At 47.5% G+C, this 24,189-nt stretch overlaps 1 protein-coding gene across 1 annotated transcript in view; it reads right to left on the reverse strand.

Annotated features, from left to right (window-relative positions):
* The window catches only part of OXR1 (oxidation resistance 1), a 164,487-nt gene that overhangs the window by 70,012 nt on the left and 70,286 nt on the right, over positions 1 to 24,189 (reverse strand). The window contains exons 9-10 of the mRNA XM_065397838.1: positions 20,588 to 21,381; positions 1,813 to 1,981 (exon numbers count right to left, since the gene is read on the reverse strand). Of these exons, the coding sequence (XP_065253910.1) occupies positions 1,813 to 1,981; positions 20,588 to 21,381 (963 nt within the window). The remainder of the gene's footprint in view (positions 1 to 1,812; positions 1,982 to 20,587; positions 21,382 to 24,189) is intronic.

A 24,189-nucleotide genomic window follows, 5' to 3' on the forward strand; every position in this document is an offset into this window, starting at 1 on the left:
TTTTTATATAGTACCAACCACTGAAATATCCAATCTCTAAAAATACAAAAGGACTGCTTAAACAGACTCACAGGAGGTTTAAACCAAACATGAATAAAAAGGTTTGCATCTCTCTTGCCTCATTCTGCCCCAAATAAAACCTACACTTTGAGCCTAAACCACTTCTGAGTGTTTTCATATTCTACTTAGCATTACTAGCTGGCACAAAGAAAGAAAGCAGAAGTTGTGCATATAACAAGATCCCGAAATACAGACAGAATAGTCTAGTAGTAGTAGTTCATTAAGTGGCAAATCCTATTCTCTTTTCTATAGGCCTTACAGAAACAGTGGAGTGTTTTCACAGTTTGGGAGGGCATGATCCCAGAAGACTGCACAAGAAGTTACTATCCCCCACGTGCTATAGAACTGTGTTCTATGAGGGTTCCCTGTGCACTGACTGAGGGAAATTTGGGGGATAGTACCAGTGCCTTTGTAATACCACAACTTCAATGATACTTCACCACTATGGACAGGAACATAACAGCCTTGAGGATTATAGCAGCCTTGAGGCTTTATGGTGTGGAATGGGATCCTCCCTCTCTTCTTCCTGGGGGACCTCCCTTGTGGCTAGCTTATGTACTGTAAGTCAGCACAAAGAACAAGATTAGGCCAAAAGAGATGAAAGTGTGTATCAGAAGTGTATTTAATTTATTCTCCTTAAAAGAAACCCTGCCCAAACTGATACTAGATGATCAGAAATCACACTTGCTGCATACCAGCAAGTTCTTATAAGATTCCAACTACGTCTTCCTTGTAACTGTTTCCAGAGATCAAAAGCCACTAAACAGTGCTCAGTTTAAACTTTAAGTTAACCTTTTATTCTAAATGAATTTTAGTGCTTTTGAAAAGATGTTCAATAGACAACACAAGAGACTGAACTTCCACTTTGAACAAGGCAGAATAGGTCATGACAATGAAAGCTTCCTCAAATAATCCTACCTGCCTATGCATGGGAGCAGTGTCAGTGCCATGTCAGTTCAAAATAACTGGTGTCTCAAGATTGCTAGCTAATAAATGCCAATGAATAATTGGCAACAATTGTAAGAAACTAGTATTTAAAATAGAAAGTTATTCACTTTGTCTACAAGAAGCTTATTTAAGCCTCCAACATTTAACATCCTTCCCCACTATAAGGTGCTAGTGCCACGTACACATCAAGCACTACATTACCAATAACCTGCTCCTTGATCCCATATCTCTCGCACAACAGGATGGAGAGGAGTCCATCTGAATTCCCCTCCATCCTGATATATGCCATGACAGCCAGCCACTTGGCCTACCAAGGATGCAGTCTTTAAAGTTAGCTAGTAGCACAGTTTGGTTAATTAAAAGAGGTGCCAAGTAGAAAGAACAGGGCATGCCAGCATTATTACAAGGTACACAGAACTAAAACCCTTCTCCTCACATTAGCAAAACTCCTGCACCTACCCTGGCTAATCCTGTGTCCCCACACTATGGAGATGCAATGGTTAACAGCTTCAAGTAGCAGTGGATCCACACGGTCCATTTACTCCTCCCCTTGCCCACCCAGCATATAGTTGTATTTCCACATGCACAAGCTTTCCAATTTCTTACCTGATTTGAGTAGAACCATGTTGTTGTTCTGCATCTGACACTCTCCACAGCTGTGGAAGAAGGGCAAGATTTGCCTCTTGTGTTATTACAAGGAAGGTATAATTACTTATACATGATTATGAGAAGCGTAGAGGAAGGTAAGTTAGATTATAATGATGCTGGGGAAAATATTTATCTGACAACCTAATTACTCTTTACCTTTCATGTGGAACAGCAAACCAGTACTCGTGTTTCTTATCTCTCTGTGCATACTGCTGCATTAATGCACTTGCTTGTGACACAAATGTTTTTCTCATAGGTTTTCCAACTTTGAGACACAAGAATTTGTGAAATCGATGTCTTCTCTTCTCCTTCATAGGAGCAGAACCTATCACTGATAAAGGGGGAAAAAAGCAGGTAGTTCTGTCAAGTTCTACTCCACAAACTGAACCATACAATTAACCAACTACATATTAGGATGATTGATCCAATGCAGCCTGTATTAGCTGCAAATAAACATTTGCTACCATTCAGCATATTTAAGCTCACTTATACACACGGAACAATAAAATCTACAAATAAGACACAGATTTGACTACTTCTAACTTCTCTTCCCCCCCCCTCCCCCCCGCCATCCCACAGTACATACTGAAATTTCAGTTATGTTTGAAAATGCACTGTAATGGGGGGGGGGGGGGGAGAGGGAATGACTCACCTCATGAGGGCTGGGTGTGATACCGCAAACTTTTTCCTGCTCTGGCGCCCACTGTAGGTTGCCAACCTCACTATATAGGTCTTCAGTAGCTTGGCCCTCCAGCCAAGTCACAGTCAAAAACGAACCCTTCTGGGGTAGTTAAGAATTCATACTATATGCCCTCCAGGGTCTTCAGCCCAGTCTCTGGGCCCTTTAAGTTCAGCCCTTTGCTTGGCCTTCTAAAGGAGCCTTGGTCCCGTCACTAGTGGTTGGTGGGGGAACCCGGGCCTGCAAACCACTCTCGGTTCAAACCCAAGGACTTTATAAACAGCAGCCATGCACTGCTTCCTTTAATTAGTAAAGGCTGTGTCCCTGGGCCTCCTCCCACCTGGCCCCTTCACCTTCACCCATTACCTTATGGTTAAAGTTATTAGGTCCTCTCTCCCAGGGCCAGTAAATGCAGCCAGTCAAGCCCCTTTGACCAGAGAGGAGCACCCTTCCTCGCCCCTCTGGTCCCAGTCAGGTACTGCCCTACTAAGCCCCTGAAGCTCCTTTAATCTGCGCCTGCTGGGCTCTGATTGGCTATTTCCACAAGACCTCTCTAGGCAGGCCTGGAAGACCAACCTTCGCTGCTCCTTCCTAGGCGGGGTGTAGTAGGACTGGGTGGCCTCCATCAAGGGGGTCACGAAGGGCCAGGTACACCCATCACATGCATCAAAGAGACATTTTACCTGTAGTCTGAGATTGGAATTCTCTCCCCTACACCTCACCCCCTTTTTAAAAAAATCCATTTTCCCAATTTACAAAATGTGACCAGATAGCAATAAAGTGACAATGTTTTTCCACTGTATATTCCTTCACAAGAGAAAAGATTAATGTATATATTTAGACCTATATCCGTCTTATGTACTGAATGTAAGTGTATTAGTTACTTTTCATTTCAAGAAACCAATTTCTGCATTCAGTGCAGAATTAAGATTTATTTACATTTCTAAAATTTGCTTCATGTTTATCAAATATTTTAGAGTTATAAAACATACAGGATGAAGTAGCTGTATATTTTGCTGTAGTATTTCTAATGAACTAATGGAACTGTTAGGTTCCTAAACACTGGATAAGTGATTAGGTATAAATTGCCAAGTTTAGCTAAAGGGATAGTGAACAAACCAAAATATACAGCCTCTGAGACAGACTAAATCCCCAAATCCCACACTTCAAGTTGATTCAGAAGGAAGCCTTTAAAATGCAAAAAGAACACAGTCAAGTTAGGAAAACAAAACAAAACAAAACAAACAAAGAATGAAAAACACTAGGGTCCTGATCCTAAACTGTGGCCAATAACTCAGGAGGTGCAGGTGTGTGCAGAGGGTGGCAAGCCATTCAAGCACTAACCTGTATTTCTATGTAAATTAACCATCTCTGAAAGCTCTAAATTACTCTGGCTGCCAAAAACCCTAAGCGAGTGTCCAGACAGCAAGCATAATGGAGCCCAGACCATGCCTCATTTCTAGGGATCCTAGAAATCCGCTTGCCATGGAAAAAAAAAAAAAAAAAAAAAAGCGGAATTTGCGTTTTTACAGAGAACCTTTAGTTTTTACATTATGTGAAAAAATAAAAACATTAACTATTAACTAAATCTTACTGGAAGTAACAGTGTCACTTATTCAATGCGCACAACCACCCCTTCTCGCAGTGGATTTTTGAATGCGCTTTAAATTTACAGTAGAATCCCGTTTATCTGATCTATGTAAGACCAGGGCCAGATCGGATAATCAAAAATTGGGATAATCAGGAGAATTGGCAAAGAGCTTTCTATCCCTTATTTTAAGATGGGGGGACTATACGTCCATGTTGTTGCAACATTTGGATTATGGTCTAAGGTACCTGAGTGGACCACTCCTCGGACGGGTTCTGACTAGATCATCATACCGGAAAAGATGCATCTGTATTCACTTCTGCCTGACAAGAGCCACCAAATAGACAAGGACTTTCATGACTGCTTTAGGTTCAGATGACAATGTGAGAAGCAGCACTTTGTATTGAAAGTGATTGGTGCCATGAGCGAATCACAGAAATCTCCTGTGCACTTAATGGGTGACCTGGCACATGAAAGCAGTCTTCTTTCAAGATGATTGATGTAAGGTAATCCGGTAATCCCCCTGGCAAAACTGACTTTAAGGTTTCCATCTTGAATCTAGTCCTCCTTATGAACTTGGTCAGATGTTTTAAGTCCAACGCGCCTCTATCATCCCCAGATTCCTTGGGTACCAGAACAAGATTGAATACAACCAGGAGAATATCTCCATAGCAAGACTCTTGTGCTGATTCGCAAAAGATTATTTATGGATTATTCCTCTCTCTTTTGGGGATTTGAGGATAGTGGAGAAGGGAGAAAATGATGATTCAGAAACTGAAAAATTCTATTATGTACTCTTGTTGAACCACATCCAGGATTTATCTGTCTGAGGATGAGAGGGGCATTGGTCCTTTAATTTTAATAGTCTCCTCCCCAGGTGTTGCTCATCAGACTTCTTGGGACTACAGACAGGGGTAGTTTCTAGTGCTGGAATCTGCCTTGCAGAAGACTGTTAGCTCCCCTTTCTGGGCTTAGATTGCTCCTGTCTCCCCTTCCACACTTAGAGGAGCAGCCAGAAAAAAGATACATAGGATCATAGTAACATCCACTATTCTTTTCCACAGATTTGGAATCACAGGTTCTGTAAGCACGTTTTAAATTTGTTTATTTATCTGAGGACTTTGTCACTACTTTGTTTAAAGCTCCCCGAATAACAACCAACCCCCTGAATATTTCCAAAGTGCTAATGTGAGCCAGGCAGTGCTACAAAAGAGCCATGTTGTCTCACTGAATCCTAGGGTAAGGAAGACAGGCTTCCATATGGATGACTCAGATCTTATTAACACATGCAAAGTAAATTAGTCGGAAATAACTGGTGGGCCAAGAAACACTATCACCTGCTTGTTCCTCCATGTCTGGGCTGCTCTCCCGTGCTGGTTGTAGTGGGCATGGGTAACCCACATTGAGCAGTGTTACAAAACCTAAACTTAATTTTCCCAATACTAATTTCTCCCTACTGTTACTTACACCTTTTTGTCAACTGTCTGTAATGGGCCACTCTCACCACTTCAAAAGTTATTTTTCCTCCCTTGGTATCCTGCTGTTAATTGATTTATCTCGTTTAGACTGACCTCACACTTGGTAAAGCAACCCCCATCCTTTCATGCATTTATACCTGCTCCTGTATTTTTCACTTCCTGCATCTGATGAAGTGGGTTCTAGCCCATGAAAGCTTATGCCCAAATAAATTTGTTAGTCTCTAAGGTGCCACAAGGACTCCTTGTTGTTTTTGCTGATACAGACTAACATGGCTACCAATCTGAAACCTATTACCCGGACAGTTGTGGCATTACTGACTTACTTTTCAGAGTGGATAAAATGACTGTAAGGGGACACTCAGCTGCTTCCTGGGGCTCACAAGAAGACAGCGTCTGAGGTGAAGGCACTTTTCATACCAAACTCAGGAGCTCTCTAGCCCAAGTGGGAATTTCTTCTTTAAGGGGAATTTCTCCCTCCCCCCCCTTGCAAAATTCCTAACTTCCCCTGGGGCTAAGGGAAGGAGACCAAATTGCTCAACAAGAGAAGGGAGGAGGAATGATGATACCCATGCTGTCGTAGGGTGCACGTGTGAAAAAGACCAACCAGCAGCTCCTTGCTCTGTTTGTGGTTGTTTTGGTTGGTCCTGCTTATGGTTTCCCCACACAGGGCAGTCCCCTTCAATGTAACTGCCACTTGCAGCTGAACAGCTGTATTCATTTTTCAGCCATCCTTCAAAAAACATTCACTGCCTAGCTATCAGACCTCCCTCCCCATCCTGCTGTGGTAATTCTAGACAACGGACAAACAACCTCTTCAGCTTGCTGCCCCCCCCCCCAAATAAATAAACAAACCCCCTCACAGTAGGTGCTGGATTTACTGTCTGCCAGTAGCTATAAGAAGCAGAACAAAACTGCCTTGTCAGCCATCCAATTGGCTTTGACTCTCCCCTCTATAGCTAGAGAAAGGCAACAACCCACACTGAGAATATGTGGGACCTAGCCCTCAGAGAGAAATTTATATTCCATGTATCTTATCTGATTCCAACATCGGGGTAGCTCTATGGTTACACACAAACATATGGAAATACAAAGAGAATCAGATAGTCAAAATAATATTGGACACAACAAATTAAATAATTTAAAAATCCTTCTGTGGTTTCTCCATTTCCCATGAATTAAATGTTGTATTATAAAATGCTTCCAAGATCATGTACACACAAGTTTGAATAGCAGAAACTGACAATTTTAAGCGTCCTAATGGTATGAAGGTTAGCATCAGAACATAATAGCCATATTGGGTCAGACCAATGGTCCATCTAGCCCAGTATCCTGTCTGACAGTGGCCCATACCAGATACTTCAGAGGGAATGAATAGAAAAGAGCAACTGAGTGATTCATTCCCCATTGTACAGTCCCAGCTTCTGGCAGTTGGGAGTTTAGGGACACCCGGCACACAGGATTGCATCTTTGGCCACCCTGATTAATAACCATTGAAGGACCTATCCTCCATGAACTTATCTAAGTCTTTTTTGAACCCTTAATCATTATTGGCCTTCACAACATCCCATGGCAATGAGTTCCACAGTTTGACTATGCCTTATGTGATGAAGTACTTCCTTATGTTTGTTTTAAGTTTGCTGCCTCTTAATTACATTGGCTAACCCCTAGTTCCTGTGTTATGTGAAGGGGTAAATAAAAGACAGTTACCTTTTCCATAACTGGTGTTCTTCGAGATGTGTTGCTCATGTCTATTCCACAGTAGGTGTGTGTACTCGCCACGTGCACCGGTGCCGGAAGTTTTCCCCCCCCGCAACTCCTGGAGTGACGCCTGCCTTGCGCAGTATAAGGGGAGCTGCGTGCTCCCCCCACCCTCAGTTCCTTCTTGCCAGACAAATCCGGCAGCGGGGAAGGAGGGCGGGATGTGGAATAGACACGAGCAACACATCTCGAAGAACACCGGTTGCGGAAAAGGTAACTGTCTTTTCTTCAAGTGATTGCTCATGTGTATTCCACAGTAGGTGATTGCAAGCTGTATCTGCTGGAGGTGGGTAGGAGTTCACAAGTTCTCGGGATGGAGTACCACCCTGCCGAACCCAGCGTCGTCCCTGGTTTGGGAGACTATCACATAGTGCGAGGTGAACGTGTGAACAGAAGACCATGTGGCGGCCCTGCAAATGTCCTGAATGGGGACGTGGGCCACAAAGGTAGCCAACGAGGCCTGCGCCCGCATCGAGTGTGCCCTAACAATAGGCGGCAGGGGAACACCCACCAGCTCATAACAGGAGCAGATGCACAAAGTGATCCAGTTGGACAGCCGCTGAGTGGAAATTGGCTGGCCCCTCGCGTACTCAGCCAAGGCGACAAACAGCTGCAAGGACCTCCTGAACAGCTTGGTTCACTCGAGGTAGAAAGCCAGAGCCCGCCTCACATCGAGCGTGTGGAGGCAGCATTCCTCGTTAGTCGTGTGAGGTTTGGGGCAAAGAACTGGCAGAAAAATGTCCTGACCCATGTGGTAGGCGGAGACCACCTTCGGGAGGAACACGGGGTATGGGCAGAGCTGGACCTTGTCCTTATGAAATACAGTATACGGTGGCTCGGAGGTCAGGGCCCTGAGCTCCGAGACCCGCCTGGCTGACGTGATAGCAACCAGGAAGGCCACCTTCCATGAGAGGTGAGACCAGGAGCACATAGCCAGCAGCTCAAACGGGGCCCCGTAAGCCGAGCCAGCACCAGATTCAGGTCCCACTGCGGGACCAGGGGCTTAGAATACGGGTAAAGCCGATCCAACCCTTTAAGGAACCAGTCGGTCATAGCATGGGAGAACACCGTGTGTCCTTGCACCGGGGGATGGAACGCCGATATGGCTGCCAGATGCACCCTGACCGACGAGGGCGTCAGGCCCTGGGCCCTCAGGCTGAGGAGGTAATCGAGGATAAGCTGGATCAGGGCGGAAGTTGGGGATACACCTTAGTCCATCACCCACCTAGCAAAACGAGACCACTTCTCCATTTAGGAGGAGCGAATGAAGGGCCATCTACTCTCAAGGAGGACGCGCTGAACCAGAGCTGAGCAGGTCTTCTCCTCGCCACCTAGCCACTGAGCAGCCACGCCGTGAGGTGAAGAGCTGCCAGGTTGGAGTGGAGGAGACAGCCCTGGTCCCGGTCCTGAGACAGCAGGTCTGGGCAGAGTGGCAACGGCCAGGGTGGAGCCACCGTCAGGCCCAAGAGGATCCCGTACCAGTGCTGCCTGGGCCATGCCGGGGCAATGAGGAGGACCCAGGCCTTGTCCGTCTTTATTTTCTCTAGGACCCTGCTGATCAGTGGGAACGGGGGGAAGGCGTATAGGAATTGGCCTGACCAGGGCAGGATAAAGGCATCGGAGATAGTGCCCCTCTCCAGGCCCCCCCCGGAGCAGAACCGGGGGCATCGTCGGTTCTGTCGGGTTGCGAATAGGTCCACCTGGGGAGTTCCCCACCTCTGGAAAAGCTGGAGGGCCACTTACGGGTGTAGGACCACTCGTGCTGAGAGGAAAAGTCCCTGCTCAAGCGATCCGCCCTCACCTTCCAGGCGCCCGATAGGTGAAAGGCTTTTAGGTGGATGTCGTGGGCTATACAGAAGTTCCACAGGCTGAGGGCTTTGTGGCAGAGGATCGGGCCCCGCCTTGCCTGTTGATATAGAACATCGAGGCCGTGTTGTCCATGAGAACCCTGACTACCTTGCCCTTCAGGTGCGAGTGGAAGGCCGTACACGCCAGCCACACCACCCTGAGTTCCTTGACGTTTATGTGAAGGGTCAGGTCTTGCAGAGACCACAGGCCTTGGGTCTGCAAATTCCCCACATGGAGTCCCCAGCCCCACGGACGGGTTCCTGTCCCTGAACAAGACCCCTCGACGCATGTTGCCCAGTGTGGACCACGACCGTAGGGAGGCGGTCACAGAGTTCAGCACGGTGAGGACCTTGTCCAACCTGTCCATGGCTTGGGAGAACTGTGAGGCCAGCCAGAGTTGTAGGGGCCTCATCCTGAGCCTGGCGTGGCAGACCACATACGTGCATGCCGACATGTGACCTAGCAGCTGCAGGCAGGACCTGCTGTCGTCACTGGGAACCTTACGATCGAGTTGATGAGCCCTTTTAGGGTCTCTAACCTGTCTGGGGGGAGAGGCCCTGGCCGACGTTGCATCCAGGAGCGCCCCGATAAACTCTATGCCTTGGACCGGGACTAATGTGGACTTGGCGTTGTTTACCAACAGGCTCAGGGCATTGCATGTGGACAGGAGTGCTACATGATCCCTCACCTGCGACCAGGAGGTGCCCTTGACCAGCCAGTCGTCCAGATAGGGGAATATCTGGACACCCGGGTGCCTGAGGTAGGCCGCTACTACCGACATGCAGTTTGTAAAGACCCTGGGGGCAGTGGACAGACCAAACGAGAGGACCGTGAATTAGTATCAGAGGGGTAGCCGTGTTAGTCTGAATCTGTAAAAAGCAACAGAGGGTCCTGTGGCACCTTTAAGACTAACAGAAGTATACTTCTGTTAGTCTTAAAGGTGCCACAGGACCCTCGTGAATTAGTAGTGATTCTGTCCCACCACAAAATGGAGGAAGCGCCTGTGCCCCTCGAATATGTGGATGTGGAAGTACGTGTCCTATAGATCGAGGGCCGCGTACCAATCCCTGGGATCCAGGGAGGGGATGATGGAGGTCAGGGAACCCATGCGAAACTTGAGTTTTACCAAGTACTGGTTCAAACCTCGCAGGTCCAGTATGGGTCTGAGCCCCCCTTTGGCCTTCGGGATAAGGCAATACCGGGAGTAATACCCCCTGCCCAGGAACTCCTTGGGCACCGCCTCTATCGCTCCCAGTTCCAGGAGCCTCCCGACCTCCTGCTCGAGCAGAGCCTCGTGCGATGGGTCCCCCAAGAGGAAGGGGGCCGGGGATGGTTGGACGGGTAGGAGGTAAACTGGAGGGTGTAACCTCGGGAGATGGTGTTGAGGAGCCAACGGTCTGAGGTGAGCCGCGACCATTACGGGAGAAATGCACACAGTCGATTGGAAAAAGGGAGCTTTATTGGGGGTCGATCCCTGCTGGAAATTGGCAGGGTACTCCCGATCATCCCGTCAAAACCGCCTTTTACCCGCCTGCTTGCCCTTAGAGGTCCCAGGCTGGGGGGCAGGCTGATACTGTCTTTGCGGGCATTTCTTATAGTCCCGTTGCTTCTTATGGGCGGCCTCGTATTTCAGGAGGGCGGCCTGGGCGGGAGCCTGCTGTGGCTTAAACTTGGGTTTTGCCGGGGCAGGGACATAGAGGCCCAGGGTCTGGAGGGTTGTGCGGAAGTCTTTCATGCCGTGCAGCCTTGTGTCCATTTCCTCCGCAAACGGCGCCTTCCCGGCAAAAGGGAGATCCTGCATTGATGACTGCGCTTCGCTGGATAGCCCAGAGAGCAGAAGCCAGGACGCCCAACTCATGGACCCTGCCGAGGCCATGGACAGTGTGGCCATGTCCGCTGCATCTGAAGCGGCCTGCAGAGATGCCCTTGCGGCGGCTGCCCCTTCCTCCACGAGCACCTTAAACTCCTTTCTATCGTGCTCCTGGGAGTCCTCAACCTTGGGGAGAGATCCCCAGAGATTAAACTCGTAGTGACCCAGGAGAGCCTGATGGTTTGCTACTCTCAGCTGGAAGCTTGACGACGAATAAATTTTTCTCTCGAAAGCATCCAGATACTCATGCCCCTTAGTGGGTACAAAGTACTTGCGCTCCGCCTTTTTAGAGACGGGAGCCAACGAGGTTGGTGTTTGCCACAGGGCATTTGAAATTTTCGCCACCCCTTCATGGAGCGGCAAGGCCACCCTGCCCGGTGCCGAGGAGGACAGCACATTGAACAGGGAGTCTGAGGGCTCTTCCATTTCCTCAGCCTGGAAATGGAAGCTCACTGCCACCCTTTTTAGTAAGTCTTGATGGGCCCGGTAGTCCTCCTGTGGGACGGAGCCGCAATGAGCTCCTCAGGACGGGGCGAGGAGGCTGGTGTGGTGCTTTGGGTGTTGGCCGGCACCGGCGGATCCACCATCTGGTCGGACTCCGGGAACGGTACCGAGGAAGCGGGGCCCGTCGACCCTTTTCTTCGCGGCCTAGGGATGGAGGCCGATGGTGCTTCCGATGCCCCGGCCACCGAGCGAGCCCCCACCGGGAGCTGCGCCGGAGGCCACGGTGCCCACTGGTACCACTGGGCTGACCATGACACAGTGCCATTGCACTTGCTGAGGCACTGGCGGGGCTGGCCCATTGGGCTGGCTAGACGGGCGACTGAGCGGAGGTGGGGCTGGCATACGGCATGCTGCTGCCTCCAGACTGGGAGTGGTGGCGGTGCCGGGATCTACATCGACCACGGGACCGCTACCTCGAGGTGGGAGAACGGCTCCAAGGGTAGTGGCTGCTCCGCGAGCGATCTCAACGGGCGGACCCGTGACGGCGAGGAGCCAGCGATCGACGCCCAGAGCTATGGTGCCTTGGCGGAGACTTTCAGCAGGATTCCGAGTGGGAACGGCGTTGACGGTCATGCCGCAACCGCTCGCAGTACCACCTTCGAGACGAGGACCGTTGGCGACGTCCACCACAGTCCCGTCTTTCCTTGCTCCGTGAAGACTAGTAGTGCCAGGAGTCCCGATCAGATGTCACCCATCCAGACAGTCTGGCCGGCGTCGAGGACGATCCACACGGACTGGGCCCTGAACGGTCACTGGGCGGTGAGCAGTGTCGGGAACATTCTCTCGACTGAGACCGGTACTGGGCCAGCGGTGACTGTGGCGATCCCAGCGGCGGCTTGCCTCTGGAGCGTGGGGCCGACATCGGCAGCGCTACCGGCACCAGCATGACGTCCTTAGCCGCCTGGAGGGCTTTGGGCATAGATGGCATCTGGACATCCAGAGAGGTCTGCTCCGAAGGGGCCGGGCTACTCCGCTCCGCATGAGTCGGAGGCCTACGGCCCGATGGGGACCAAGGACTACCCGACACTGGTCTAGTCTCTGTCCCCGACTTCCCTTGGTGCCGTTGCAAAGAGGGAGTCTTTCCGGTCCTCTTGGCATGCCCCGTGGAAGGGGAGCGGTGCTGACTAGTCAAAGGTACCAGAGGGTCTCCGTGCACTGACGCCGCAGTGCCGGATCGGAGCTGTGTGCCGGGGTCGGGGCCAGCTCCAACTACATCAGGATGGCCCGGAGTCTAATGTCCCTTTCTTTTTTAGTCTGGGGCTTGAACAACTTGCAGATCTTACACCTTTCGCTGATATGGGTTTCTCCCAAGCAGCGCAGACAGTCTGTGTGCGAGTCACTCCTTGGCATAGAACGCCTACAGGAGCCACATGACTTAAATCCCGGGGCATGCCCTGGCCTGGGCTCACTAACTGTCTAAACTTCACTGAAAACTAAACTGACTACAGGTACTACTGAACGAAGAGTTCTGGGGACAAGCTGCAGCAAGGCTGGAGCTGAGCAGTTCCGACGCACCTTCACTGGCAGCAAGAAGGAACTGAAGGTGGGGGGAGCACGCAGCTCCCCTTATACCGTGCCAGGCAGGCGCCAGTCCAGGGTTGTGGGGGGCACTCCCCCCCTACAGGTACTGCTAGGGGCAAAGCTTCTGGCACCGGTGCACGTGGTGAGCATGCACACCTACTGTGGAATACACATGAGCAATCACTCAAAGAACACCCCTTCCCTATTCACCTACTCTATATCATCATGATTTTATAGACCTCTATCCTAACCCTGACCTTAGTCGCCTCTTTTCTAAATTGACCAGTCCCAGTTTTTTTTAAATCTCTCCTCATATAAAAGCAGTTCCATACCCTTAATCATTTTTATTGCCATTCTCTGTATCTTTCCCAATTCGAATATATCTTTTTTGAGATGAGACCAGTCCTGTACGCAATATTCAAGGTGTGGGGATACTGATGGATTTATATAAAGTCATTATAATATTTTCTTATTATCTATCCCCTTCCTAGTGGATTCCTAACATCGTTAGCTTTTTTGACTGCCACTGCACAGTCAACAGATGTTTTCAGGGACCTACCCACGATGACTTCAAGATCTTTCTAATTTAGACACCATTTTGTACGTATAGTTGGGATTATGTTTTCCAGTGTTCATTACTTTGCACTTAACACTGAATTTCATTTTTTGCCCCGTCACCCAATTTTGTGAGATCCCTTTGTAACTCTTCGCAGTCAGCTTTGTACTTAACTATCTTCAGTAATTTAGTATAGTCTTCAAAGCTTTTGACACCTGTGTTCACCCCTTTTTTCAGATCATTTATGAAAATATATAACATGACACTATAACAAAGTTTTGTTAGTCTATATATTTTTCTGCAAGCATTTTTATGCAAACTGAACTGTACTTTCACAATGTCATTAAATATGTGATGTCCTTTCAAAAGGCTCTGAATAGTGCCTAGTGCAATAATGGGACTATTAGTAACAATATTAAGCTGTGGGGATGGGAGCCATGGGAATACTTTCCCCTATGATCTTACTAAAGATACAATCCAAAATTGCCAAGCCCAGCTAGAGGACATATTGTGTAATATAACACTTCCCATAGCAATTTAGGGTATTAAAGTCAAACTTATTACCACAGAATGATGCAACAATTATATGGATTGGCCTTTCAAAATGCAGTTACTTCTGTAACTGGATCAAACAGCTAGCCACACCAAATGTTGAAATATAAAATGAAGTCCAGCCAGCCCAAAAATATATTGTAATTAAACATATTGGTACTTTTAATGATATACGGGGGACTGGCTTGAATGTGAACATTCTTTCAGAGTTTATGTTTCATATAAGTACTATCCTGGGTTTTTTTAAAAACCAGATACATAGTGCATGGTTTAAAGTATTGGTTCATCTCCATTAGTGCATCATAAAATGACCAGACAATTAAAAAACCAAAACCACAAAACATGAAAGATTGTATTTAGAAATAATGCCAAATATTCAGAGATTTTACATTCTTGACAAACTGCAAGTTTTGATCTGAGTTACAATCAAAGATTGTTGCAGTAATTTGCAACTAAAACCACACAGAAAAAACGGTTACCTACCTTTTTGTAATTGTTTTTCGAGATATGCTGCTCATGTCCATTCCATTCTAGGTGTGTGCGCACCCTAAGGAGATTTTTGCCTTAGCGGTATCCGTAGGGTTGGCTGTGGTGCCTCGAGTGCTGTGCTCATGCATCAGTGTATCAGGCACCGCTGGCCCTACGCCCTCTCAGTTCCTTCTTGCCGGCAACTCCGACAGAGGGGCAGGACGACAGGTAATGGAATGGACATGAGCAACACCTCTCAAACAACAGTAGTTACGAAAAGGTAGGCAACCGTTTTTTCTTCGAGTGCTTGCTCTGTCAATTCCATTCTAGGTGACTCACAAGCAGTGTCCATGGAGGTTGACTCGGAGTTCATGGTCGTGCAGCTTGCACCACTGCTCTACCAAAGCCAGCGTTGTCTCGAGCTTGCTGGGTAAGTGCTTAATGAGACGTGACTGTGTGGACAGACGACCAGGTAGCGACCCTACAGATCTCCTTGATTGGAACCTGCGACAGGAAGGCCACTAATGATGCCCTAGACAAGAGTGCTGTCACGATTGCTGGCGGAGGCACGTTTGCCAGCTCATAACAGTAACGTATGCAGGCAGCGATCCAGGACGAAAACCTTTGAGCAGACACTGGGCGACCCTTCATTCTGTCTGCCACTGCAACGAACAGCTGCATCAACTTACGGAATGGCTCTGTCCTGTCAATGCAGAAGGCCAGTGCCCTCCTGACGTCCAAGGCGCGCAACATGCATTGCTCTTCCGATTTAGGAGGCTTCGGGAAAAAGCCATTAAGTATGTGTCCTGGCCGGTATGAAACTGGGAAACTACCTTGGGTAGAAACACCGGTTGCGGACGCAGCTGGACCTTATCCTTGTAGAATACTGTATAGGGCGGTTCTGAAGTAAGCGCCCTGATCTTGGACACCCTGTGGGCCAACAATATCGCAACCAGAAACAAAACCTTCCAGGAGAAAAGCAGGAGAGATCAGGAAGCAGAGGCTCAAAGGGAGGCCCCAGGAGTCTTGACAGCACGAGATTCAGGTCCCAGGGAGGGACGGGATTCCGGAGGTGCGGGTAGAGACGCTCCAGACCTTTCAAAAACCGGGCCATCGTGTCGTGAACGAAGACTGAATTGCCACGGAACGGAGGGTGGAAAGCCGAAATAGTGGCCAGGTGGACCCTGATTGATGACAGGGACAAACCTTGGAGATTGAGGTGCAGAAGATAATCCAAGATCTCCTGCAGAGGCCTGCTCAGCCAGGATACATCATTCTGAGCCCCAGCACGTGAACCTTTTCCATTTGGCCAGGTAAGTTGCTCTGGTGGACGGTTTCCTGCTACCCAACAAGACCTGTTGAACCCGGGCCGAGCATTCCCATTTGTCCGCATTTAGTCATGCTGTCAAGTGTAGTGCCCCCAGGTTCGGGTGCAGAAGGCTGCCGTAGTTCTGGGACAGCAGATCCGACCAAAGGGGCAGCTGCAGCGGGGCGGCTACCGAAAGGTCCAGCAGTGTGCCGAACCAGTGCTGGTGAGGCCACATGAGGGCTATTAGGTACAGTGTTTCTCATATGTGGCCACCAGGGCCTTTTCTTGTGGCCACAGCCTCCTGGAGTATGATGGGGGTGGGAGGGCGCAAAGAAGTGGCCCATCTCAAACAGCTGTCAGCAGTGGTTGGCACACTGCTGGAAACACAAACGCTGAGGTGCAGGCAGCTGGTGAATTCTCCACTTTCTCCGGGGGTAGGGGCGGCAGGCTTTGGCCATGGGGCTCTGGCTCTGTCCACGCTGTGGCAGGCTCTGGCTCCAGGCTCACCACCCCCTACCCACCCCGCGCATTGTCCCTGGGCCCCACTGCTTCCCTGCCCACCTCCCCATCCAGGGCTTACTCAGCCCTGGAACGCCCTGGGACAAATTAAGTCTGCTGTGAAAAGTGATATTAACAAAAGATACAAATATCGCTTCCCAGCAGAAGATTTACCAGCTAGCAAGTCTTAGGGAAAAAAAGCATAACCAAAAAAGAAAAACAAAAAAGAAAACATGCAAAGCACCTTATTTGTTTCTCTATTCTATTTATGTCCAGTAAATAGAGACAACTATCAATTTTTATTACAGAGTCTGAAAAAACCCTACATAAATAAATATGCACATATACATGTCCAAATCATTGTATTTGTTTTTCCTTAAGTAAATTAAATATTTTAGGAAAAATTGTCAGCATGGCCATCAGCCAGAGTTGGTGGCCACACTCTGAGGGCACCTAAAAATCTGTTGAGAACACCCCTGCTCCCTGTCCTGTTTGATCTTTACGAGGACCCTGTGAATCAACGGCACTGGCAGGAAGGCATACATCAGAGTCCCTGGGATGAGAAATGTGTCTGACAGGGAGGCCCAGTCCATCCCCAGGATCGAACAGAACATGTGGCATTTCCTGTTCTGCCTGAACACGAAAAGGTCCACCTGGGGAGTCCGCCACTTCTGGAAGATTGTACTGACCACCTCCTCGTGGCGGGACGAGAAGGTCCTGCTGAAGTGATCTGCGAATACACTCCTGGTCTTGGGCAGGTGCGTCGCTACCAGATGAACCACATGACACACACAAAAGTCCCAAAGGCGGAGAATAATAAATGATGTAATAAATTGCAGCGGTATTGTCCGTCAGGACCTGCACCACCTTGCCCTTCAGGTGGGGGCAAGAAAGTCTGGCAGACCAGGCAAACCGTTCTGGGCTCCCTGACGTGGATATGGAGGGCCAGATCGTCCCGCAACCAGCGGCCCTGCGTGCTGAGCTTGCCCAGGTGGGCTCCCCAGCTCAAGTCCGAAGCATAAGAGACCAGGGTCAGTGACGGGGACGGGGCCACAAAGTAACTTCCTCCAGCACCGACCCGGGGTCCAACCACCAATCCAGGGACAACCGGATGTGATCTGGCACCCTGACTACCTGGTCTAGGTCATGCCTGTTGGGGATGTAGACCGACGCCAGCCATGCTTGCAGAGACTGGAGATGGAGCCAGGCACGACTGCCCATATATGTACATGCAGCCAAGTGGCCCAACAACTGCAGGCAGAAGTGAGCCATGGTGAGCGGGTGGTTTTTCACATAGGAGATCAGGTCCGACATGGCAGAGAATTTCAGGGAATAGTCCCAAGATACTATCTCTAACACCCAGCAGCCCAAGGTGACCCGTGACCAGGCCGAACGGTAGGGACGAAGAGGGTCAAGGAAAGAACAAGGTGGATCCGGGGAGTTGACTGGGTCATCGCTCTGGAGAACGCCTTCAAAATGAGTGCTTCTGGCCCCCAGGATGCTTTGCCGAGCCGGAGGAGGAGGGGCAGCAACAACTAAAGCTTGTCTTTCTATCCTTTCTCCTTGCTGACCCCTATCTAGGTTGCCAAGACCTTGGTGGCAAGGGCAGCTGGAACTGCTTCCTCGCAGACTGCGGCATATGCAGACCGAGCGAGCAAAAGGGTGACACGGGTATTCTTCAACCCATGCAGCCTCGCATCTGTCTGCTCTGCAAAGAGTCCATTCCCCTCAAATGGGAGGTCCTGGATTGAGGTCTGCATTTCTTGGGACAGGTCAGCAGTCTGAAGTCAGGAGCTGCGCCTCATGACCACCACCGATGTGACCACCCTAGCCGCCGAGTCAGCCCCAACCCACGCCATTTGAAGAGAGCACCTCGCTGCTGCGATACCCTCCTCCACCAGGGTGCCGAATTCCTGGGCCAAATCTTGGGAGAGGGACTCCTTGAATTTACAGAGGGAGTCCCATAAGTTAAAATTGTACCTGCCCAAGAGAGCCTGTTGGTTTACCACCCAGAATTGCAGGCTGGCTGTCAAATAAATTTTCCTCCCAAAAAGGTCCAGTCTTTTGGCCTCTTCATTTTTGGGGGTTGAACTGGGTGGCCTTGCTTGTCCTTCTCATTGGCTGCAGAGATGACCAGTGAGTCTGGAGGTGGGTGGGAATGTAGGTACTCGAACGCTTTGGAGATCTGTGGCACCGAGTTGGAGAGCGCTGCCTCGGCTCAGGAGCTCGGCGGCACTCAACTGCCTGTGGAGGGTCTTGGCAGCTGGCTTGCCCTCGTAGGAAGCCTTTGCTGCTTTCTGCGGTACACGCGGTGCCGGCAGTGCTGGTAGAGGCCTCTGCTCTCTAGGCGCTGGGAGAGCCTGGGAAGTCGTCAACCCCACCACAAGTCTGGGTCCCCTACCGCTCCCAGGAGTCGGCGGTGGATCCTTTGGGGGGCTAAGAGCCCCGACTGGGGAGGCACATCCATGTGGCTCCAGTGTGGGTGGGGTGGCCCAAACTGGGTCCTTTGCCCGGTACCCCATAGCCTGGTGTCAGGGAGCCGTGCTTCTTGGTCTTCTTCCTGGGCACCAGTGCCGCGGGTGCGCTATGCACAGAGGCTGAAATACTAGGGGTAGAGTCTGGCTGGGATGACTCAGAAGCCGGTCAGAGGGCAGGCTCCCTGAGGAGAGCCCTCAAACAGATATCACAGTCTTTCTGGGTCCTGGGTTGAAAGTCTTTAGAGATAGGACACTTGTCCTTCACATGTGATTCCTCCAAGCACCTGAGGCAACTGCTGTGAGGGTCCCTAACAGGCATAGGCCTGTTGTAATCCGAGCAGGGCTTAAACCCCGAAGACCCAGGTATGCGCCGCCTGGGGTGAAGTCCCCAATGGGACTCTAACTTCTAACTACCCTTCACAGCTATTTAACACCAACTACTATAAACAAACTAATTACAAGGCCCTAAGGCTAGAAGTCAGAAGAGACGAAACCACTAACCCTTGCTATGCAAGGAAAGATGCTCTGACTACCTACCATGGGCGGTAAGAAGGAACACAGGGCATAGGGCTGGTGGCACCTGATATACAGACACATGAGTGTGGCACTCAAGGGGATGCCACAGCTGACCCTAAGGATACCGCTAAGGCAAAAATCATCGATGACTGCACACGTGGGCACGCGGACACCTAGAATGGAATTGACATGAGCAAGCACTTGAAGAACTTACCTTTTACAGGAATGAAGATATGCAGAAAACTAAAAATTCATTTTCTACATCTGAGAATTAATTCTTTATTTGGCTCCTGTGCTGGGAAGGGCTTTTGTATGTTTAATCTTATTCTATTTCAGCATCAAGCATAAAGGAATGATAAAATATGAGTAAGGCCATGTCCACATTAGAGATCTTACATTGGCAACAGCTGTACCAATGCAGCTGCACCGCTGTAAGATCTCTCGTGTAGTCACTCTATGCTGACGCGAGAGAGCTCTCCCGTCAACATAATTAAAACACTCCTAACAAGCAGCAGTAGCTATGTTGGCAGGAGAAGCTCTCCTCCGACACAGTGCTGTGCACACTACCACTTATGCCGGCAAAACCTATGTTGCTCAGGGATGTGCTTTCTCACACCCCAAGCAACATACATTTTGCCAACATAAGTGGTAGTGTAGACATGGCCTAAGTGAAATGCAGAAAAATATATGTTGATGTAATGTTATGTTAAGATAGAGATTCAAGTCCCCAAAAGGTTATGAAATTCAAAAAGTTAGAGTTCTCATTTAACTCAGCCATATTGCGTATGTTCAGTACCAAGGGTGAAATTCATCCAACCATAGAGAGCCTTCCTGGGACCACGATTTAATCACTTAATTGACACACCAGGGATCACAATTTGTTTTGGGTTCTACATTGATCGATCAGCCACAGTCCTCATGATATCAGCTGATTTGATTCTTCATTAAGTTTAAACACAGCTGGGAAGACCAGCTCTGAGACAGTGACTGGAAGAATGCAAATCCAAGTCTCCCATTCCCTCTATGCAATTCCTCCAATAGTTACCCTTCTCCTTGGTAAAGGGTCCAGAAAATTTGCTTCTAAGTAGTATGAATTACATTCTGTCATCGAGCCAGGGAGAAATTTCAGTATGCACATACACGCACATGAAGTTTTCCTAAGAATGATCTACAATAGTTAGTAAATGCATTGAAAGTTTAGTACTTTTAAAAGAAGCAGCTTTTTTGTTGTGGTGATGGGGGGATAGGATGGTTGAAAAAAATTTGCATGTTTATTTTATTCTATAACCTTAGACCTTGACTCACTTACCTTCAGCTTGTCCATCTGCTGCAACCTCCATTTTGTGCTTAATTTCTTTTTGTGAATCTTGCTGCATGTTTTCTCTTTGCTGCTTAGTTTGTTGCATAGTATGAATCTTCCAGAGTTCACGAAGCTCTTCAACGTCTATGTCCGAATCTCGAGTTAATTCTTTCACTAGTTTTCCCTTGGTAATGGTCTCTTTTTTTTGAGAGTCTTTGATGTCTTCACAAAGTAGACATTCCTCCTTTATCTCACCCTCTCTTTTGTGTGTTTTCTCTAGTGTGGAATCCTGATCTATGACGTCTACATCTGTGCCACATTCTTTACTGGGTTGCATATCTTGCAAAGATTGTTCATGGGCCTCTGTAACTTTTTCCCCTACAGTGTCCTCTCCCTCCTGTATTGCCATTTCAACAGTTTCTGAACCCATAATATGGGTTACAAACCCACTGTCATTTACAGGCAAGTCAACACTGGATTTTAAGTCACTGGGAACATCAGTTGAGTCTGAAATTACTGTTAAACATTCTGCGCTAGTTTGATTTATCGTTTGGACAGATTCTGATGAGGCACCAGAAGATTTGTCTTGTCGAAGCTCATCTGAAGAAACAAGTTCCTCACATATTGGAGAGAGTTCCGATTCTGTGAACACATCCTCCGAAAGAGACTCCTCTGTGCTCCGAGGGGCAGTGCTGGCACTGTCATTCCCTGTATCCCGAACCCTTGAATCCATTTCATCTGTATTGCTTCTTGTAATTTTCTTGAAATGGCAGAGGTCCCTTACAGATAATGGTTCTACATCTCTGTTAAGCAAAGGAGAGTCCAAGTTATCACCACAAAGTGCCTTTTATTGAACTTTTTTTCCCTAAAAGAAATTAGAGATATTAATGCTGAAATGGATCTTTGGAAGCTCATTTAGTCAGTCTTTTTGACAGATTCTAAGCCTGTTTACGATTATTGTAAAGGTCACTTACAATAAATTGTATTTGATTATTTTGTAATGCCAGGTCTACAACAGAATCTTTTGCCAGTTTAATAACATCAGTTGTTGCGGGTTTTTTGGGGAGGAGAAGGTGCAGGGGGCAACACTTATATACCAGCAAAGGCTCTAGTATAGACAGTTATATTGACATAATGTGCTTTTGTCACTCAAGGAATAGTACACTAGTAGGATTTGCTAATGTAGCCGATTTAGATCTGGCTCAGTACAAAAGGTAAATTACAGTAAGTATAAAGCTGACCTCTTATTCACTGAGTAAGACACCAACACTATGTATTACCAACCTGAAGGTAGAGGTTTCAGAATAAACTAGCACAAGTGGCGCTAGGATATGGAGTACTGGGAGAAGATGGGGACAATAAGTATATATTTACTTGTATTTTTTGCAGTCAGAAGTAAACAAAACAAAGTTCTAGAAAGTGCCTTCTAGGAAGTCTGTGCTTTAAGTTCCGATCCTCTGGGGAAAGAAGAAAAAACTCACCTTCCATTTGAAAGACATCTTCAGTACATTTTATCCCACAATACATACATCTAATGAATTAAATTCCCAGTAAAATTAAGATTTCATTACCAGTGCATGTAATCTCTTCTTTAAGTATATATTGCGTAATTGCTAAGATAGTAGGTTGCAATTAAGTTTCAGCCTGCATTTCAGACTAAGGCCTTGTCTACTCTACCAGGGTAAGTCGACCTAAGTCACGCTATTCCAGCTACGTGAATAATGTAGCTGGAGTCTAAGTAGCTTAGGTCGACTTACTGCGGTGTCTAAAACATGCTGCGTCGACGAGAGATGCTCTTACGTTACCCCTCTTGTTCCAGTGGAATACCGGAGTTGACCGGAGAGTGCTCTGGAGTCGATTTAGCGGGTCTTCACTAGACCTGCTAAATCAACCCCCACTGCATCGATCACAGCAGCAGCGATCCCTGGTAAGTGTAGACATGGCCTTAGAATGCTTAGGTAGTAAGCTATGAATTAAAGTGTTTGGGGATGGTAATGTCCTAAACTGACAATTTCCTCAATTTTTTAGTAACTGCACTGATAGGAAATGCATTTGAGCAATCTTCATGCTCAGTCACCAAAATCTGTATGGAATACAAATAATGCTAAATATATTCCTTGCAACTGTCAGCATATATCTGAGTTTAACTAAATCAAAAGATGTCACAAGCCTACACAGACAGACATGAGCTCTTTAGCTTTTGTGAATTTTAATTTCCTTACAAACAAGAAAGTTAGTGTAAGGTCTCAGATTTTTATTGTTGAAGTTTACAAAATTGAATGAGTTTTTGAAATGATGAGGAGGGGGAAAGTAATTCTTCAAATAGATAATCAGGAGAGAATCTGCAGAAGCAGAAATCATTAGAAATAGGAAAGCCAATCAGAAGCTATATTTAACCAAATTAAATAGTTTGCTAATCTAATTTAGCTACTGCTACCACAGCTCCAGATTAAGATTTTTTTAAAATTTGGGTCTCATGCTGCTGTGACTTTATAAACATGACTCACTTTTTCAGGAGCCATAGCATAGTAGTGTTTGGATTGCCATTATAGTAATGGCGCTGCCAGAGATTTGGGTTCTATTTAGATGTTTACAACTAAGATAGCACCTGACAAGCGTTTTACCGAAGGCAGGTGTGAATTTTTATATATTCCTTTTTTAATTCCACAAATTGTAAGGTGACAAAGCATATACACTATACAACGTGAAAAGTGTTCTCTCTCCAGGAGTTGTGGATCTGAACGTAAATGCCTCTGAAGTCACCTTACTTTGTAAATGTGTAATTCTGAGCTCAGTCACTAGGAAAAACTAATGTAATAGTCAAAGGAAAAAAAATCAGCTTTCCAGCTGCAGTATTTACATTTGGGAACCAGTAACAAAAGAATTGAGATTCCAGAGCCAATATCTGATAAATCTTCTCAAGCCTATACAGACGTTTCTTTTAAGGTACTTTTGCGATGTGTGTGTATATCATTATTATACTGGCCTAATGAACATACTGGGAATATGTCCTATTAGTCTTATTGGGAGTTCTGTTAGTCCACAATGCTATTCAATGACACTGCATTCAGGCTAAATGGCTAGTAAACCTGATAGGATTCCTCCAATTTCTTAAAATGAATAGGAAAATGACTGGATCATCACTCAGTTCTTTATGCCTTTCTGAGCTTCAGCTGCCTGATTCAGGGACTGCCTCCAGCTGTAAATACATCTAAAACACCGGGCACACCCATAGTACCAGATATGCTATAAACAAACAAGTTTAAATTTTGAAATGTTGTAAAAACATGAGGCTGAAGAAAAACTAATATGACTTGGGTGTCAAGCACAGGAAGAAAAATGAAGTGCAACTCTGAATAATATTATGAAATAAAAGTCATTCCAGAGAAACCTGGAAGATAGCAATGCTTTGGAAAACTCAAAGTACAAAGATTCACATGTAGTCCGAAGTGATTTTGGGCAGCAAACAAAGCAGCATTGGGATGATAGTCCCCATCTAACTCGGCTCTGAAGAGACCAGACTGAAATACTGCATTCAGTTCTCAGCAATTCATTACGAGGCACTGAACCTCTCACCTATTTATCCAAGAAAAAAATAAAATGATTGAGGG

This window comes from Emys orbicularis, chromosome 2, assembly GCF_028017835.1.
Source record: "Emys orbicularis isolate rEmyOrb1 chromosome 2, rEmyOrb1.hap1, whole genome shotgun sequence".
Taxonomy (NCBI): domain Eukaryota; kingdom Metazoa; phylum Chordata; order Testudines; family Emydidae; genus Emys; species Emys orbicularis.